At 44.2% G+C, this 20,086-nt stretch overlaps 1 protein-coding gene across 5 annotated transcripts in view; it reads right to left on the reverse strand.

Annotated features, from left to right (window-relative positions):
• GRIK1 (glutamate ionotropic receptor kainate type subunit 1) overlaps positions 1–20,086 on the reverse strand; it is a 473,929-nt gene that overhangs the window by 56,682 nt on the left and 397,161 nt on the right. For all 5 annotated transcript variants that reach the window (XM_075335032.1, XM_075335029.1, XM_075335031.1 and 2 more), the window contains one exon: positions 15,954–16,072. In XM_075335032.1, coding sequence (XP_075191147.1) covers positions 15,954–16,072 — 119 coding nt within the window. The remainder of the gene's footprint in view (positions 1–15,953; positions 16,073–20,086) is intronic.

Raw genomic sequence — 20,086 nt, forward strand, 5'->3', positions numbered from 1 at the left:
GGGCAAAACCAAAATGAGCCTTCCAATTTTTGGCTGTAAGTAAGGACTTTTTTCTGGTCACTCTTCTATAAAGGCCAACTGTATGGAGTGTACAGCTTATTGTGGTCGTATGGACAGAAACTCCAGTTTCTGCTTGGGAACTCTGCAGCCTCTTCAGAGTTACCTTTAGTCTCAATGCTGCTTCTCTGATTAATACCCTCCTTGTCCGAGCTGAGAGTATTGGTGGGTGCCCCACTCTTGGCAGGTTTGTTGTGGTATCATATTCTTTCCATTTGATGATAATGAATTTGATTGTGCTCTCGAGGATCATCAGAGATTGGGATATTTTTTTAGAACCCAACTCTGACTTGTACTTCTCACCACTTCTGACTTGTTTCGAGATCTTCTTGGTCTTCATTGTGTTGTTTGGAAATCTACTTGGCCTTCATGGAGTTGTTTGGAGATTTCTTTGGTCTTGGTCTTTATGGTGTTGTTTGGATATCTCCTTGGTCGTCATGGTGTTGTTTGGAAATCTCCTTGGTCTTCATGATGTTATAGGAGATCTCCTTGGTCTTCAAGGTGTTGTTTGGAGATCTCCTTGGCCTTGGTCTTCATGGTGTTGTTTGGATATCTCCTTGGTCGTCATGGTGTTGTTTGGGGATCTTCTTGGTCTTCATGGTGTTGTCTGGAGATCTCCTTAGTTGCCATGGTGTTGTTTGGAAATCTCCTTGGTCTTCATGGTGTTGTAGGAGATCTCCTTGGTCTTCAAGGTGTTGTTTGGAGATCTCCTTAGTCTTGGTCTTCATGGTGTTGTTTGGATATCTCCTTGGTCGTCATGGTTTTGTTTAGAGATCTCCTTGGTCTTCATGGTGTTGTCTGGAGATCTCATTGGTTACCATGGTGTTGTCTGGAGATCTCCTTGGTCTTCATGGTGTTGTTTAGAGATTTTCTTGGTCTTCATGGTGTTGTCTGGAGATCTCCTTGGTCTTCATGGTGTTGTCTGGAGATCTCCTTGGTCTTCATGGTATTGTTTGATGATCTCCTTGGTCTTCATGGTGTTGTTTGGAGATCTCCTTGGTCTTCATGGTGTTGTGTGGAGATCTCCTTGGTCTTCATGGTGTTGTCGAGCCTTTTGCAGCCTCTGTTGCCTTTCAGAAAAGATGTGTATATACTGACCGACCCCGGGACACTTAGATTGCACACAGGAGGACTTACTTTCACTAATCATGTGCCTTCTGAAGGTATTTGCGTACACCAGAAATTTTTAGTGGCCTCATAGCAAAAGGGGTGAATACATATGCACATGGCATTTTTTATTTATTTTATCTCAAAAATTTAATTTTTGCCTATATTTTCTCACCTCACTTCCCCAAATCAGGCTATTTAGTGCTGATGCATCACATACAAATTAAATTACAACAATTTTTAAACACAGGCTGTAATGCAAGGGGAGGGGGGAGGGGTGAATACTTTTGCAACGCACTGTACAACTCTATATCATAATTTTAGGTTCTAAATCTGAATCTACATTACCGAGGACGCCTTGACAATGTAATGAATACCACATGGGTTCACCTAAAGTCCTCAAAAATGGTCTACGTGACCCAGTTTGTGTTCCGAATCTCATGTGGATGAGACAGGAGCGGAGTGACGCGGGGCTGAGCTTCTTCTCATGATGAAGTACTTTATTATAACTATGTGCTCTGGTTCTGGGGTATGATGGATCCTCGTGCCAGTCGGTGTGCCCGCTACCAGCCTGAGCGTGTTTACACTTGAAGCAAGCGGCATTATTCAATTATGGCAGCCTCCCTGATGTGATCCGGGCGGTGAGCGTCTCGCGGGCTCATTAATCGTCAGCGGGTCTGATCTATACCTCCATATTTATGTGACACTGAATAGCGCTCAGGATGCACCACTCGAGGGCATCTCATGGGCCTGATGGGCTCCTAGTGTGTCATTGTCACTGCTAATTGGCACTTTTATCTAGAGAGTCTCAGTCAAATCCTGAGACTCAGAGGCAGGAAACACAGAACACAACGCAGAGCAATTATCAGACACAGACATCTAATTATCGGTGCCGGAGAGGAAGGGATTTCTATGCACTGCCCCCTCACTACAGAAGTGATATAAGGCCCCGCACAGATCCATCCTCTGCTCCCCGACACTGTGATGGAGGAGAGCGCTGCAGAAATGATTTGGTGGAGGTCTCAGCGATTCTCTATTCCTTTCCCCTCCATCTTTCCCCCTTTTATTTTGCACTCCTCTTCGCAAACACTCCTTTGTCCAGGCCCGTTTCTCCTCTGGAAGGAGCACCATGTTGGCTGATCTCTACGCCTCTCCTCCAAGGCTCTTTCATCTAAGACCTAAAAGTAGATCACAGAATGTCTTGATCTCCTCAATCCCTAGTGATCGGGAAGGGAACCTGGCAGCAAGTGTTTAATTTCCCTGCAGCGCCACCACTGGTGAAAAGAGGCTTTATATGATGATTACGGAAATTAACGGATTATGGTAGAATAGGCAGACACGCTACATATTTCAGAGCAATAATGATGAGCAAGCACTACCATGCTTGAGTGCTCGGTACTCGTAACTAGGGATGAGCGGGCACTACCATGCTCGGGTGCTTAGTACTCATAACTAGTGATGAGTGGGCACTACCATGCTCAGGTCCTCAGTACTCGTAACTAGTGATGAGTGAGCACTACTGTCGCGGGCGGAGGAGGGGACGCCGCGCTCTCCCACTGCTCGGGTCCGGCTGCCGCTGCCTGCTGCTGCTCGGTGGCTCGAGCGATGGGCCGGATCCCGGGGACTCTAGCGGCGCTCCTCGCCCGTGAGTGAAAGGGGTTTGGGTGTGGGGATTGTTTATTGTCCGTGACGCCACCCACGGTTTTGGTGATTTGTTGACACCACCGCTGCTCTGTATGGGGATCCCGGGAGTGATGGTATGGAGCAGCTAGACGTTAGTTCTCCCCTCCGTGGGTAGGGGGTTGGTTGTGGGAGATGCAGGGCTTGGTGGGCGCAGGGACGCGGGGGCAGCGCTGTGCCTTGCGGCACTGTGGTACTCACTCAGCCTGAGACGATAACACAGTTCTCGGTAAAACACACGGCTGGAAAGACGGTTCCCACGGACGGCTGCACTTGCTTTTCCCAGTAGTTGACGGTGACGGTCCCTTTTCCTGCACCTAAGATGATGATGGTTGCGATGGGTTCCCACCGGTAACCCGCTACCCGGCTTGGATATGGGCCGGAGGAGCCCTACTTTGCCCGCAGGCGCTGGCCCTGAGAAACTGGTGCCCTGGCGGTGGCGGTGTCTCTCTGTAACGGTTGGACTGTTGCCTTCAATCGGGACTTGGTTGTTGGGAGACAGTCGTCCCCTTCACTGACGGATTTGGCAAATTCACGGCGACTCCTAGCCTTGCCGGGATCCGAAAGGCCCCTGCCACTGGTGCTGACTGTTCTTCGTATACTGCTCCAGACCGCCGGGTCATCACCCGTCCGAGGTCCTTCCAGCAACCTCTGAGCAGTCCCCCTGCGGACAATCACCGCCGTCTGCTGACCTTGCTGTCACTGTCCGGGGCACACACCCGGACTAACTTCAGGCTTTACTACTCTCACTTTTACTCCTTTACTCAAGCTCCTCTACCACTTCACTTCCTTCTACTTTCACTTCCTTAACTTAACTCTTCACTCAAGCTCTGCCTGAGCTAAACTGCCTGGTTCTTCCCGCCTCCAGGGCTGTGTACTCCTCGGTGGGCGGAGCCAACCGCCTGGCCCACCCCCTGGTGTGGACACCAGCCCCTGGAGGAAGGCAACAAGGATTTTTGGTTAGCCTAGGTGTTCCTAACTGGGGTGTAGGGTGTGGTGGTGTTATGACCTGTGACCCCTGGCTTGCCCAGGGCGTCAAACTACCATGCTCAGGTGCTCAGTACTCGTAACTAGTGATGAGCGGGCACTACCATGCTCGGGTGCTCGGTACTCATAACTAGTGATGAGCAGCATGGTGACTCAGTGGTTAGCACTGTATGGTGGCTCAGTGGTTAGCACTGCAGTCTTGCAGCGCTGGGGTCCTGGGTTCAAATCCCACCAAGGACACCATCTCCAAGGAGTTTGTATGTTCTCCTCTTGTTTACGTGGTTTTCCTCTTGGTTCTCCGGTTTCCTCCCACACTCCAAAGACATATGATAGGAAATTTAGTTCACATTGTGAGCCCCAATGGGAATAGTGTTGCTGATGTATGTAAAGCGCTGTGGAATATGTTGGCGCTATATAAAAATAAAGATTATTATTATGAATGGGCACTACCATGCTCGGGTGCTCGTAACTAGTGATGAGTGAGCACTACCATGCTCGGGTACTCGTAACTAGTGATAAGCGAACACTACCATGCTCGGGTGCTCGGTTCTCGTAAAGAGCAGTTGGACATTCGGATGGGCGGGACTTGAGTACCCGAGTAGTATAATGGAAGTCAATGGGGAACTCAATATTTTTTCCAGGAGATCTTCTAGAAAAATGTTTGATGTCCCCATTGAGTTCCATTATACTTGGGTACTCAAGTTGCTCCCATCCGAGCATCCAACTGGTCATTACGACTACCGGTAGTTCTCGCTCATCACTAGTTACGAGTACTGAGCACCTGAGCATGGTAGTGCCCGCTCATCACTAGTTACGTGTACTGAGCACCCGAGCATGGTAGTGCCCGCTCATCACTAGTTACGAGTACTGAGCACCCGAGCATGGTAGTGCCCGCTCATCACTAGTTACGTGTACTGAGCACCCGAGCATGGTAGTGCCCGCTCATCACTAGTTACGAGTACAGAGCCCCTGAGCATGGTAGTGCCCGCTCATCACTAGTTACCAGTACTGAGCACCCGAGCATGGTAGTGCCCGCTCATCACTAGTTACGAGTACTGAGCACCTGAGCATGGTAGTGCCCGCTCATCACTAGTTACGTGTACTGAGCACCTGAGCATGGTAGTGCCCGCTCATCACTAGTTACGAGTACAGAGCACCTGAGCATGGTAGTGCTTGCTCATCACTAGTTACGAGTACAGAGCACCCGAGCATGGTAGTGCCCGCTCATCACTAGTTACGAGTACTGAGCACCCGAGCATGGTAGTGCCCGCTCATCACTAGTTACGTGTACTGAGCACCCGAGCATGGTAGTGCCCGCTCATCACTAGTTACGAGTACTGAGCACCCGAGCATGGTAGTGCCCGCTCATCACTAGTTACCAGTATCGAGCATGGCTCACTCATCATTATCCCTTATTATTTCATCCATGTGCTTTTTGACCAGGTCATTGTTTATTTTTTTTTTTTAATTAATTTTGATAACTAATTTATTGTATTTTATTACACATATATATACATTTTATAAAACTATTAAATAGTAACATGAATGGTTTATGAATGTTTTATACGGATACTTTATCGGGCATCTGGCTCTTCAGGCATCACGAAAAAAAAAAAAAAAAAAAAAAGACTTCCGACCCCGACCTGAAGAGCCGGAGACCTCTTGTACCTGGCCTCAAATCCCAGATCATTGCAAGTCAACATATACAGGACAACATCAGCATGCAAGTGTTTCTATCAGGAATCTGGGTCAGAGACAATACTTGCTGAAGTCTCTTTAATATGGCAGACATGACAGCCAATCCTGATCCAGACTTTGCTCACGCTCTGCAGAAAAGAGAAAGTCTGATCATCACACTTAAGAATTGAAACAAAACGGCTTCCAGTCAAGCACAACATCCATTTTGCACAATGCAAGAAGAGCATGACACCAAGTGCTGAGGGTACACACCGATCCATCTCTTATTTGACGTTCACACTCTGTAGGCCAAGCGCCTTCATCCATGGAACAAACGGCCATTTTTATTTTTGGAAAAAAAAAATAAACCCATGCGTTCTTCCATTGATGAAGGAGCTTTTTTTTGGCGACCCGCTTGCCATCACAAGAACTATGCAATTTATGCTGAGGTTTTTTTTTTTCATATATTTTTTTTTTTTTTCATTTCTTGATAGACAAGCAGAGTCTGGTTGGGGCTGACTGTCATGTACCCAAGGTAATGGTAACTAGCGGACACTGCATCCCACAGTGTGCTGTGGATGCTGGTAAACTCCAGAGATGCGACTTATCGGGAGATCGTACACAATGGAAACGAGGTTCTAATGCACAAAAAGGTGGACACGGTCTAATACAAAGGCCCGGCACTGTAACACCTTATGCCACTTAGGTTGGCTTAACGGGAAAGAAAATCAAGAGATAAAGACATGGGTGAATTTCGAGTAATTTTTATTCTCAAAAATAGCAATAATTTTTTTTTGATGTATCTACAAATCCTTGATGGAGCCACATAAAATTGACTCAAGTCAAGTCTCATTGTGTAGACTTAATTAAGACCCAATTAGTCCAGAAGCTGTTGGAAAATAAACAGTTGTCAAGTGTCGTCTTAAGGGTCTGAAGATGATTTCCCACTTATAACGTTGGCAACTGACAAGGCCAAGAGATGGAATCCTACCTGAAGCTCCTATAAATGGATTGACAGTGCGTATGCTCAACTGAAACTACTCCTGCAGTCATAGAGTGAGGAGGAAAGTAGGACTTGAGACGTCTACCTTATGGTCCTAATGGTCTGAATGTGAGCTCCTACTTCTACCCTCTGTAACGGACAAGGTTAAAAGATGAAATCCTACCTGAAGCTCCTACAAATGGATTGACAGTGCATATGCTCAACAGAAACTACTACTGCAGTCATACAGTGAGGAGGAAATTAGGACTTGGGATGTCTACCATATGGTCCTATTTGTCAGAAGGTGAGCTCCTACTTCTGACCTCAGCAACTAACAAGGTTAAGAGATGAAATCCTACCTGAAGCTCCTACAAATGGATTGACAGTGCGTATGCTCAACTGAAACTACTCCTGCAGTCATACAGTGAGGAGGAAAGTAGGACTTGAGACATCTACCTTATGGTCCTAATGGTCTGAATGTGAGCTCCTACTTCTACCCTCTGTAACGGACAAGGTTAAAAGATGAAATCCTACCTGAAGCTCCTACAAATGGATTGACGGTGCGTATGCTCAGCTGAAACTACTCCTGCAGTCATACAGTGAGGAGGAAAGTAGGACTTGGGACGTCTACCTTATGATCCTAATGCTCAGAAGGTGAGCTCCTACTTCTGACCTCAGCAACTAACAAGGTTAAGAGATGAAATCCTACCTGAAGCTCCTACAAATGGATTAACGGTGCGTATGCTCAGCTGAAACTACTCCTGCAGTCATACAGTGAGGAGGAAAGTAGGACTTGGGACGTCTACCTTATGATCCTAATGCTCAGAAGGTGAGCTCCCACTTCTGACCTCTGCAACTGACCAGGCTTAGAAAGAAGATCCTACCTAAGGCTGGAGGGAAAGCCACTTTTGTTTCCCTACAGATGGAATGGCAGTGCGTATGCTCAGCTGAAACTAATCCTTCAGTCATACAGTGAGGAGGAAAGTAGGACTTGAGACTTCTAGTAATCGGTCTGACTTCCAACTCTACCCTAGGCTATGAGATTAAATCCTAACTGAAGCTCTTACAAATAGATTGACAGTGCATATACTCATCTGAAACTACTACTGCATTCATACAGTGAGGAGGAAAGTAGGACTTGGGACTTGTACTTGTACCTTATTATCCTAATGGTCAGAAGGTGAGATCCCACTTCTGACCTCTGCAACTGACCAGACTTCGAAAGAAAGTTTTAGCTAAAGCTGGAGGGCAAACTACTTTTCTTTCCCTACAGATGGAATGGCAGTGCATATGCTCAGCTGAAAATAATCCTTCAGTCATACAGTGAGGAGGAAAGTAGGACTTGGGACTTCTAGCAATCGGTCTGACTTCCAAACCTACCTTAGGCTAAGAGATTAAATCCTCTTACAAATGGATTGACAGTGCATACACTCAGCTGAAACTACTACTGCATTCATACAGTGATGAGGAAAGTAGGACTTGGGACGTCTACCTTATGGTCCTAATAGTCAGAAGGTGAGCTCCTACGTCTGACCTCTGCAACCGACCAGGTTTAGAAAGAAAATCCTACCTAAGGCTGGAGGGCAAATTACTTTTCTTTCCCTACAAATGGAATGGAAGTGTGTATGCTCAGCTGAAACTACTACTGCAGTCATACAGTGAGGAGGAAAGTAGGACTTGGGACTTCTACCTTAATGTCCTAATGGTGAAAAGGTGAGCTCCTACTCCTGACCTCTGCAAGTGACCAGACTTAGAAAGAAAATCCTACTAAAATCAGGAGGGCAAATTACTTTTCTTTCCCTACAAATGGATTGACAGCGCGTATGCTGAACTGAAACTACTCCTACAGTCATACAGTGAGGAGGAAATTAGGACTTGGGACTTCTAGCAATCGGTGTGACTACCAACCCTACCTTATTGTCCTAATGGTCAAAAGGTGAGCTCCCACTTCTGACCTCTGCAACCGACCAGGATTAGAAAGAAAATCCTACTTAAAGCTGGAGGGCAAACTGCTTTTCTTTCCCTACAGTGACTAGTATAGAAGGACTCCAAACTTACATTCGAGCAGTCATCTTAATGGTCAGAAGGTGACCTCCCAATTATCACCTCTGTAACCGACAAAGCCTAGAGGAGGAATCCTACCCATAGCTGGCAGTCAAATTGGTTTTCTTCATCTACAAATGGAATGATAGTGCGTATGCTCAGCTGAAACTACTAATACAGTCATACAATAACGGGGAAGGTAGGACTTGGGATTTCTATCTTATATAGCAATGATTGTGGTCCTCAACACTAACCTATTGTCCTGGAGGTTAGACATTGAGCTCTCACGTCTGACCTCTGCAACTCACAAGGTTGAGCAGTGGCAACCGACCTGAAGCTGGCACTCAAATTAGTTTTCTTTCTCTACAAATGGAATGGCAGGGCGTATGCTTTGTTGAAACTTCTACAGCAGTCTTACAGTGAGGAGGAAAGTAAGTTCTAGGACTTCCATTATAGCAAATATTGTGGCCCATAACCCTTTTCTATTGTCCCGAAAGTTAGACGTTGACTTCCCACTTTTGACCTCTGCAACTGACAAGGATAAGAGGTAGAATCCCACCTGAGGCTCGCAGATAGATTTACTTTCTCTGTGAATCCTAAAGACTAAAACTCCTTCTGTAGTCATAGAGTAAGGGGGAAAGATGGCTCTGGGACTCCCAATCCTATTCCTATAATTTCAAGACTCAGAAGGTGACCTCTCCAACAAAGAGGGTAATGCTTACTGAAGCTGCCAGTTAAAGGGAATTCGTCAGCATGTTTTTTGTTATGTAACCTGAAGGGAGCATGAAGTAGGGGCTGAGACACTGATTTCAGGGATGTGTCACTTATTAACCCCTTCAGCCCCGGGGCACTTTCCGTTTTTGCGTTTTTGTTTTTTGCTCCCCTTCTTCCGAGAGCCGTAACTTTTTTATTTTTCCGTCAATCTTGCTATATGAGGGCTTGTTTTTTGCGGGACAAGTTGTACTTTTAAATGAAACCATAAGTTTTACCATATGGTGTACTGGAAAGCAGCAAAAAAATTCCAAGTGTGGAAAAATTGCAAAAAAAGTGTGATGGCACAATAGTTTTTGGGATGTTTTATTCACAGTGTTCACTATATGGTAAAACTGATGTGTAGGTATGATGCCTGAGGTCGGTGCGAGTTTGTAGACATCAAACATGTATAGATTTACTTGTATCTAAGGGGTTAAAAAAAACTCGCAAATTTGTCCAATAAAAGTGGCGCACGTTTTGCGCCATTTTCCGAAACACGTAGCGTTATTTTTTGGGATCTATGGCTCAGTGACGGCTTATTTTTTGCGTCTCGAGCTGATGTTTCTAATGGTAGCGCAGATACTACGTTTTGATCGCCTGTTATTGCATTTTGCATTTTGCGTAAAACTTGCGGCGACCAAAAAACGTAATTTTGGCGTTTGGAATTTTTTTGCCACTACGCCGTTTACCAATCAGATTAATTGATTTTATATTTTGATAGATCGGGCATTTCTGAACGCGGCGATACCAAATATGTGTATATTTATTTATTTTTTAACCCTTTAATTTTCAATGGGGGGAAAGGGGGGTGATTTGAACTTTTAGGTTTTTTTTTTTTTAATTTTTTAAAACTTTTTTTTTACTTTTTGTATTTTATTTGACTAGTCCCCCTAGGGGGCTATAGCGATCAGCAATCCGATCGCTGATCGCTATCTGCTGATCACAGCTATACCGCTGTAAACAGCAGAAATAGTCACTTTCTTTTTTCCTCTGCCGAGGAAGAATGAAAGTGAAACTTCATAGCAGCAGGCGGCATCACATGACCCTGTGCTACGATGGCAACCACCGAACGTCAGGTGATCACTCACATGACGTCCGGAGGGGGCGGTGGTAAGTAAAAAACATGGCCGCGCGCATATAGATCTCGCTGCCAGACTTTGGCAGCGAGATCTAAGGGGTTAATGTTCCGGGTGGAATGCGATTCCACTCGGAACATGTAGGCACACATGTCAGCTGTTGAAAACAGCTGATATGTGTGCCGATCCACGCCGCCTGCCCGCGGCAGGGGGCAGGGCTTATCGGGACACGATCCATGACGGAAAGATCCGTCCATGGTCGTGAAGGGGTTAAGCAGGAGGTTAGCACTGTCGAACTAGGTGCCTGCGTGCCTCCTGGTCTAACCACGCCCCTAGCATTGATTATCAGCTCACTGTCAATATACATTGTACACAGAGAGCTATGTTGTAGGCGGGGTTAGCTTTTTGAGCACTGCTACTTGCTACATCTAAAAACTCCGATTGTGTCACTACTGCTGAACCCAGTAAACTAAGTGATACATCGTTGGATTCAGGATTTTTTTTTATATGCAAATTTTTGGCATTTCATTCAAGTCTGTGAGGAAAATCTGCAAATAAAACGCACATTAACCGCAAGAGGAATTGACATGTCGCGAATTTTAAAATCACACCCCGGGTCAATTTCTGCAGTATAAAAAACAGAAGCACGATGGGCATCAGATTTCTATAAATTTCATGCAACTTCCTGGAACAGTAAGACGTTTCGGTTTTTATACCCCCAAATGTGCAGCATTTCAATGGAAAGGTAGCCCAAAGGGGTTATCTGGGCTCAAAAAAAGACAAAACTGGCATAAAAGCCACAAAATAATAATAAAAAAAATACTTACCTGTTAAATGCAGTTATCTTGTTTCAGAAGTCACACCTGAGTAAGGGTGGTCCTGTATGAAGAGATGGACCTGTATGGGGAGGTGGGCCTGTATAGGGAGATAAGCCTATACGGGAGATGGGCCTGTATGAAGAGATGGGCCTGTACGATGAGGTGGTCCTTTATGAAGAGATGGGCCTAAATATTGACGTGGGCCTGTATGAAGAGGTGAGCCTGTATGGGGAGATAGGCCGGTATGGGGATGTAGGTTTGTGTGGGGAGGTAAGCCTGTGGTGGGGAGGTAGGCCTTTATGGGGAGATGCGCCTGTATGGGTGTATGGGGAGGTGGGTCTGTATGAAGACATCGGCCTGTGTGGTGAAGTGGGCCTGTCTGGGGAGGTGGGCCTGTATGGGAAGATAGTTACATATGGGAACATAGGCCTGCATGGGGAGGCAGGTTGGTATAAGGAGACAAGCCGGTATGGGGAAGTAGGCCGGTATGGGTAGGTAGGCCGGTATGGGGAGGTAGGCCTGTATGGGGAGGTAGGCCTGTATGGGGAGGTAGGCCTGTATGGGGAGGTTGGCCTGTATGGGGAGGTTGGCCTGTATGGGGAGATGGGCCTGTATGGGGAGGTGGGCCTGTATGGGGAGGTGGGCCTGTATAGGGACATAGGCCTGTATGGGGAGGTAGGCCTGTATGGGGAGGTGGGCCTGTATGGGGAGATGGGCCTGTATGGGGAGGTAGGCCTGTATGGGGAGGTAGGCCTGTATGGGGAGGTAGGCCTGTATGGGGAGATGGGCCTGTATGGGGAGATGGGCCTGTATGGGGAGATGGGCCTGTATGGGGAGGTAGGCCTGTATGAGGAGGTAGGCCTGTATGGGGAGATGGGCCTGTATGGGGAGATGGGCCTGTATGGGGAGGTAGGTCTGTGTAGTGAGGTATGCTTCTATGTCCTCATCAGATCTGCTGCATCTAAGTGCAACAAATAAAAAGTCACCTTGGAAAGTAAAGGCATGCCAAGGTGATCTGCTATATCAACATACTATTCATCACTAGCTAATTATTATTCTCTCTGAGTCTTGTGATTATATAAAAGTAAATATATCATCAGACATTTTTTCAAATTCATTATTTTTAGTCTATATATCTCCTCTTTAAGAGTCGTAAAATAAGAGTTTGTCCTTCAAAGAACAACGGTATTTCCAAGGACCTTCCATTCACGCCCTAACAGGAAAATATTGATTTACACGTATCAGTAAATATAACATTTTCTTACATTTGAGTGTTATTGATGGCAAGAAAAGCTTAGTCTCCGGGCCTATCCTTGGTGTAAAACACTCCATTATAACTCAAAGGGATCTGTCAGGATTTGGTGACATCTGTGTAAAATTGAATCCAACATGTTTGACAAAGCTTTGTTAAAATAAAAACCTCCAGGACTTAAAAACAAATGGTTAACCCGTAGGATAGGTCATCATCATCGAAGTTAAATTGGATTAGGGCCAACTACTGGCATCCGTGTGAATGGTGGAATAAAGAATCAAAGCTTTGAAGATGCCCTAAACCTCGAATGGGAGAAGAGCAAATCGTTTCGTAAATAAACCAGTTCCGAGTTTCCTAAAAATGTCATATTGGACAGAATCTGAAATTGTTGGTGTTTAAGTCGAATGAATCCACAAACTTCTGGCCAGCTGGCCACCATTATGCTGTATACTTACATGTCCTAGGCCTGATCCTCAACTGTCCTATCTCCTCGCTTCAGACTGTTTTTTGGATTAGTCTTCAATCTAGATCTGACTAGGCCTTCTGCTTGGGTGGAACACATGTAAATTTTCTTCAGTTATGTGTGTTCCACCCCAAAGAACCTCATGGAGGGACATGTCAAAGTGGATTAAGCTCCCCCTGACCAAGTGAGGTCTAGTCGGTATCGAGAGATCCACACTGATTACGGATCCAAAACAAGAGGAACATCTGGCCTGGAGCTGTGGAGGCAGTAAGGGTGAGGATCGAGCCTAGTGTAGGTCAGTAAAAGCTTTTATTGTTTTTTTTTTTAGCTTTTTCCCAGTCTTTAGTTTATTGTGCTTTGGGTGGTCTTGAAAAACTTCAAAACATCTTTTGAGAGGAGATTCAATTCAGAACAAATTTAACTTAAAAAGTATCAAATTTTGAAAGAGAATTTTGGGGAATTCGCACAAATCTAGGCCTCAACCCTCACTAGAGTGCCGTGACTACTTCAGTTTTAAAATTGGGTGTGGGCCGGGGATTGGAGTCAAACCATTCTAAATATTGATGACCTATCCTAGAGTTGTCATCTACGTTTGAAGCCTCCTGTTAACCAAGGCCATTATGGCAGTGTCAAGAGAGCCACTACTTTCTAGGTCAAAAGTCTTGATGGTTCCGTCAACGTAGCCATCAATTTTTCAGGCCCCTTTTAAGAACAGAAGCCGTGATGGTAGTGTCGACAGAGCCATTTCTGTTTTAGTTCCCTTTAGGATCAGAAGCCATGATGGATGATACGGTCAACACAGCCTAATTCTTTTTGTCTTTGGTTGTAAACTCGTTTGGTTATGGAACTTTCACGAGCAAATGTGATTGATGAGTGATTAACCGGAAGATGACTTGTTCCATTCTGCTCTTGAGATAAGGTAATAATTTATGCTGGAAGTCATGAAGACACAAATCAGACACACAGGGCATCATGCACTCAGGATTATTGCTATCATATAATCTGTCCTCTAATCTACATGAGATATTAGGGATCAGCCTTCATAATATTTGTACAATGAAATAGATTTACGACTTTGTCTTTGGACGATGGCTTCATTTTTATTATCTTTATGCTAAAAGATAACCCAATGGTTCCATCATTTTCTTGTTCTATGTAATGGAGAGTGACTAAAATATCTATTATCGTGGATCAACATGTTAGGTCATGGGTTGAACTTGATGGACTTAAGTCTACCTTCAACCTTAAATACTATGGAATTATGAAGCTATCCTACCCCTAGAGTACCTTTCAGAGATATATATATTATTTATTTTGACCGGCTTTATATAGAGGTGTGTCCACTCTTACCTTTCCCAAAAATTTGGTTAAGGAAACTGTTTTCTAACGATACAATTCAAAAACAATATCTAAACATGCTACAAAGACCATCAACAGTCGAAGGTCCATATCACAGCCAATAAGTAGTCATATATAGACACATTTAGCATATACATCTCCTGACAGAGTATCGAAAAATCCTGATATTTTTTTTCCAAAGCTGGTCTACTTGTGGTCATGTTGAGCCAAGACAAAAGGTAAGGAAGGACACATCTATAGAGAACACTTACCTTTTTGGATAGTTCTAGATGGAGTAAATTGGTCTAGGACAGAGTTCCCCAACTCCAGTCCTCAAGGCCCACTAACTGGTCATGTTTTCAGGATTTCCTTAGCATTGTATATGTGTTGGAATCATCACCTGCGCAATACTAAGGAGACTGTTGGTGGGCCTTGAGCACTGGAGTTGGGGAATTCTGGTCTAGGGTATGACCTATGTTTTTATAAATTTCAAGGGGTAGTCTAGGAGTAGAAAAGACACCAAGGACACCACCACACCTCTCCACAGGTGATATCGTGCCTCATCCTCACTCACATCTCCAGACGCAACCTGTGAACAAGTGTGGGGTTGTGTTACGAAGAAAACCGACACCGATGGACCCACCATCTAGCTATGATTTCACCATGATTTCTACAGGACCTCACTAGTGATGCCCTTGGGGAAACTTCTGTCTTCTGTTGGGTCAAGTCATCCTTATACTATTCGAGAAATATCTCTTCAAGAACAACTGTAGTAAATATTTTGTTGAGAAAGTTTAGAGGGTATGATGATGCAAAGAAAATGTATTAAGGATGAATTGTAAGGAACTTGGTGAGAACCTTGCATGGTTTCATACTTTGAAGAACTGGCTAACCATCAAGATGTCTATGAAAAAGAAGAGAACTCAACATTTTACTATTTTGCTAACGTACAACAGAAAAACAACTGGTTACAACATCTGAGGATAGCACTGTCATCGAGTCGCTACATCGGAGTATCTCACTTGTTCCTAACCACCAATCGTTCATGAACTAAGCAACACTTACGATCGGTAAATCATCTCATGGTTGCCTGTTGGGCCAATAAAAGTTTTGGAGCTAAGAGTCTGTGTCTATCTCTTAAGAAAAAAAATCTCCTTAAGAAATAAAAATCTCATGGTCCCAAGAACATTTTAAAATACAGTCAGGTGATATCGATGCCGAGAGCTGATTTTTTTGAAAAGTTAAATGAGTTTACACCAATGGTAGGGTTACACGTAGACTGGATTTGGCAAATGGTCTGCTGTCGATTTGATCAATATGTGATGGTTTCTATGATTTTTTTTTCTTGTATGGTTATTCTGAAATCAGATTTTAGAAGATGCTCCTCCGAATTATGTGTGAAATGACATCATCTACAGCTTGGAGATTGCTGTTGACCATAAAGACTAGCCATCTCTTTCTGATGACATGACTAGCCATCTCTTTCTGATGACATCACTAGCCATCTCTTTCTGATGACATCACTCGCCATCTCTTTCTGATGACATCACTCGCCATCTCTCTTTTCGATGACTTTACTTGGAAGCTTGGTGTTCCACTAAGCTGGCATAAGGGTTTACAGTATATTATGGTGGGGGGGTACGGCAGTGGAGTTTACCAGCACAGAAGGCCCCAAGCAGACTGTGGGAGGTGTCTGACAATCAAGTTGTGACCTTAGTACCTTGTTGCATGAGAGCTCCAACTCCAAACCAGAAACTATTTAGCAAAGTAAAATTGTTTTCCACGACATCTGAGTCAGGGTTGCACGGGTGTGGGTTATACCACTCGTATGGGGTGAACCTGTGGTTTTTAACAGAGACAGTCTGTAAACATCGGATAAATATAAAACATCAGCAAAACCTGCTAAAACAACATGAAGAAAAGAGGAGTTAAGACTTTCTATATAAAGCATTCACAACATTTCTGTGCATTGACTTTATCAGCGAAGAAGATTAAAGTAACACTCCGGGCAGATCCGAGGTGATATTTTACGCCTAAGGGATGATGACATTGAGTCTTTGGTCTTCTTGGAAATCTTGAGTCATTCAATGTCATCACCAGATATAACACAGATTTTGCCTGGAGTGTTCTTATAATGTATGGAAAAGATTTTTCTTGGTAAATCGAGATAATTCATGGTCTCACTTTAATTTCCGATGACTATTGTCAAAGGAGAAATCAAAGAACAAGAAGGACATCTACATCGGCCAAGCTATACCAAGAGGTGGCTTTCAATCGACGAAGATCAATAGGACTGAAAAGTGTTGAATTTTTTGGCACAATCGTTTACCACTTTTGTGCAGAGAAACATTCATCTACAAAACACACTATAAGGATGAAATGCAATTACGACTTGGCTTGAGGGGTGATAAGCCACCAAAAACCGGTGGACAAGGTTTCATTCACACCTCAAGAGTTGGATCTGTCAGAGGATGGACAATGATGGCGGCACCCAACATACTCCAATACTTTTAGTAGGGACCATTGTTTGGATGGGAGAACATCAGAACACCTGGATCTACAATGGAGGATTATGAAGGAAAGTTTCCCGTTAAGATGTTGACACAGCATGATGTCCAAATTAATCCATCTTGAAGTATCAACTTTATAATGTATAAAGCCTGCCTTACACGTTACAATTTATAGTACGATCGCATTTGCGATCGCACCCACCCCCATCGTTTGTGCGGCACGGGCAATTTCTTGCCCGTGTCGCACAATGTTGTAACCCCCATCACACGTACTTACCTTCTAAACGACCTCGCTGTGGGCGGCGAACATCCACTTCCTGAAGGGGGAGGGACATTCGGCATCACAGCAACGTCACACAGTGGCCGGCCAATAAAAGCGGAGGGGCGGAGATGAGCGGGACGTAAACATCCCGCCCACCTCCTTCCTTCAGCATTGCCGGCAGTCGCAGGTAAGCTGCAGTTCATCGTTCCCGGGGTGTCACACGGAGCGATGTGTGCTGCCTCGGGAACAATGAACAACAGGACGTTCAATTTTTAGAATATGAGTGTCAACAATGAACGAGAAGGTGATTATTTCTGCTCGTTCATAGCTGTCACACGCTACGATATCACTAACGATGCCGGATGTGCCTCACTTACGACGTGACACCGCCGACATCTCGTTAGATATATCGTAACGTGTAAAGCCCGCTTAAGCCAAGTAAGGTAAGATTTGGCAATTTTATTTATTGTGGTTGGACCTATCCAGCATCCTTGTCACATTATTCCCCAAATGTAGTCTTTATAAAGTTTGAATGAAACCCAATTGCAAAAATGCAATATTAGAAAATAAGGGAGTGGATAATTGTCTTAAGAGCCATGCTACCCTTCCATTCTAGGGAATTAGAGTGTCCTCATGGCCTTGAATGGGGGTAACGGTGGTCCTGAAATTTTACTATGTAGCCTCTAGTGACCGATATACGTCGGTGAAGAGCGCGAGGTCACTTATTACGGCATTTAAGCAAACGTCTCCATTAAACTGATAGCGTCAGGCTTACATATATTGATCACCAAGTGATCTATGGCTTTACACAGTGTGATAAATCCAGACACTAATATATTCCTGTCTCGAGGACGCCTGCAACTTGTTTTCACGTGGGAGCAACGCGTCTCCGCTGAAAGGTTTTTCAGGACATCTCTAACGGATAGGCTGACGCATAATCAAAACCTGCAATCGGATAATGACTTAAAATCCTTTAGTCATTCGGAAATCACTGCTTACTTAGGAAGCAAACTGCGCGGGTAACACTACTTAGGAGGTAATCAGTATCTGATATTTGCTTTCACAGGAGGCAACGGCTGCCAGATTACCTTCGACATGTATTATGAATCGGGACAGCTACACTGAAGTAGCCTAATATGCACTTACTGGAAAGTCTAGGTAATTTCTGTCTAAAAAAAAAAAAAGGAAAACATGATAGAAAGAAGTCATTTCTAAATTAAAGGAGCTTGTTCTACATAATGTCTGTGCCGGGTTTGCTTGATATGTAGACCCAAAGGTGAATTTACTCTATATGTAGATCTAAAGCCAGGTTATAGGTGGCAGAAAGGGGACATTGTTTCGAGACCTCCACTACGTATGGCTTTTACCAGCTTCGAGACATTGAAGCTGGAAAAAAAGTGAACATTCAACAGAATAATCTGCTATAAGAAGTGATTACACAGCTTTTACCATTATGTATTTATTTATTACTATGGGTCATGGCTCTATTTACCTTACAAGAGGTCCGGGGCCTTAGCAATCTGAACTGAAAACTAGAGGAAATCCAAAGGAAAAACATACAAGTGCGTCTCAATAAATTAGAATATCAAAAAGTTCATTTATTTCAGTTATTCAATACAAAAAGGGAAACACATATATTATATAGAGTCATTACACACAGAGGGATCTATTCCTATATATTATATAGAGTTATTACACAGACAGTGAGCTATTCCTATATATTATATAGTCATTACACACAGAGGGATCTATTCCAATATATTATATAGAGTCATTACACACAGAGGGATCTATTCCAATATATTATATAGAGTCATTACACACAGAGGGATCTATTCTTATATATTATATAAAGTCATTACACACAGAGGGATCTATTCCTATATATTATATATAGTCATTGCACAAGTGTGATCTATTCCTATATATTATATAGAGTCATTACACAGAGGGATCTATTCCAAGTGTTTATTTCTGCTAATGTTGATGATTATGGTTTACAGCCAATGAAAACCCAAAAGTCATTATCTCAGAAAATTTAAATAATTACCACAAAACGCCTGCAAAGGCTTCCTAAGCATTTAAAATGGTCCCTTAGTCTGGTTCAGTAGGCTACACAATCATTGGGAAGACTGCTGACTTGACAGATGTCCAGAAGGCAGTCGTTGACACACTCCACAAGGAGAGTAAGCCACTAAAGGTCATTGCTAAAGAAGCTGGCTGTACACAGAGTGCTGTATCCAAGCATATTAATGGGAAGTTGAGTGGAAGGAAAAAGTGTGGTAGAAAAAGGTGCACAGCAACCGGGATAACTGCAGCCTTGATAGGATTGTTGAGAAAAGACCATTCAAAAAATTGGAGCAGATTTACAAAGAGTGGACGCTGCTGGAGTCAGTGCTTCAAGAGCCACCACACATAGACGTATCCAGGACATGGGCTACAAGTGTCACATTCCTTGTGTCAGGCCACTCATGACCAATAGACAACGCCAGAAGCGTCTTACCTGGGCCAAGGAGAAAAAGAACTGGACTGTTCTCAGTGGTCCAAGGTGTTGTTTTCAGATGAAAGTAAATTTTGCATTTCATTTGGAAATCGCGGTCCCAGAGTCTGGAGGAAGAGTGGAGAGGCCACAATCCAAGCTGCTGAGGTCTAGTGTGAAGTTTCCACACTCAGTGATGGTTTGGGGGGGCCATGTCATCTGCTGGTGTAGCTCCACTGTGTTTTATCAAGACCAAAGTCAGCGCAGCCGTCTAACAGGAAATTTTACAGCACCTCATGCTTCCCTCTGCCAACAAGCTTTTTGGAGATGTAAATGTCCTTTTCTAGCAGGACTTGGCACCTGTCCACACTGCCAAAAGTACCAATACCTGGTTTACTAACCACAGTATCACTGTGCTTGATTGGCCGCAAACTCTCCTGACCTAAACCCCATAGAGAATCTATGAGAGACACCAGAGCCAACAATGCAGACGAGCTGAAGGCGGCTATCAAAGCAACCTGGGCTTCCATAACACCTCAGCAGTGCCACAGTCTGATCACCTCCATATCACATTGCCGCATTGATGCAGTAATTCATGCAAA

The sequence above is a fragment of the Anomaloglossus baeobatrachus genome, chromosome 2 (genome assembly GCF_048569485.1).
Source record: "Anomaloglossus baeobatrachus isolate aAnoBae1 chromosome 2, aAnoBae1.hap1, whole genome shotgun sequence".
Lineage (NCBI taxonomy): Eukaryota > Metazoa > Chordata > Amphibia > Anura > Aromobatidae > Anomaloglossus > Anomaloglossus baeobatrachus.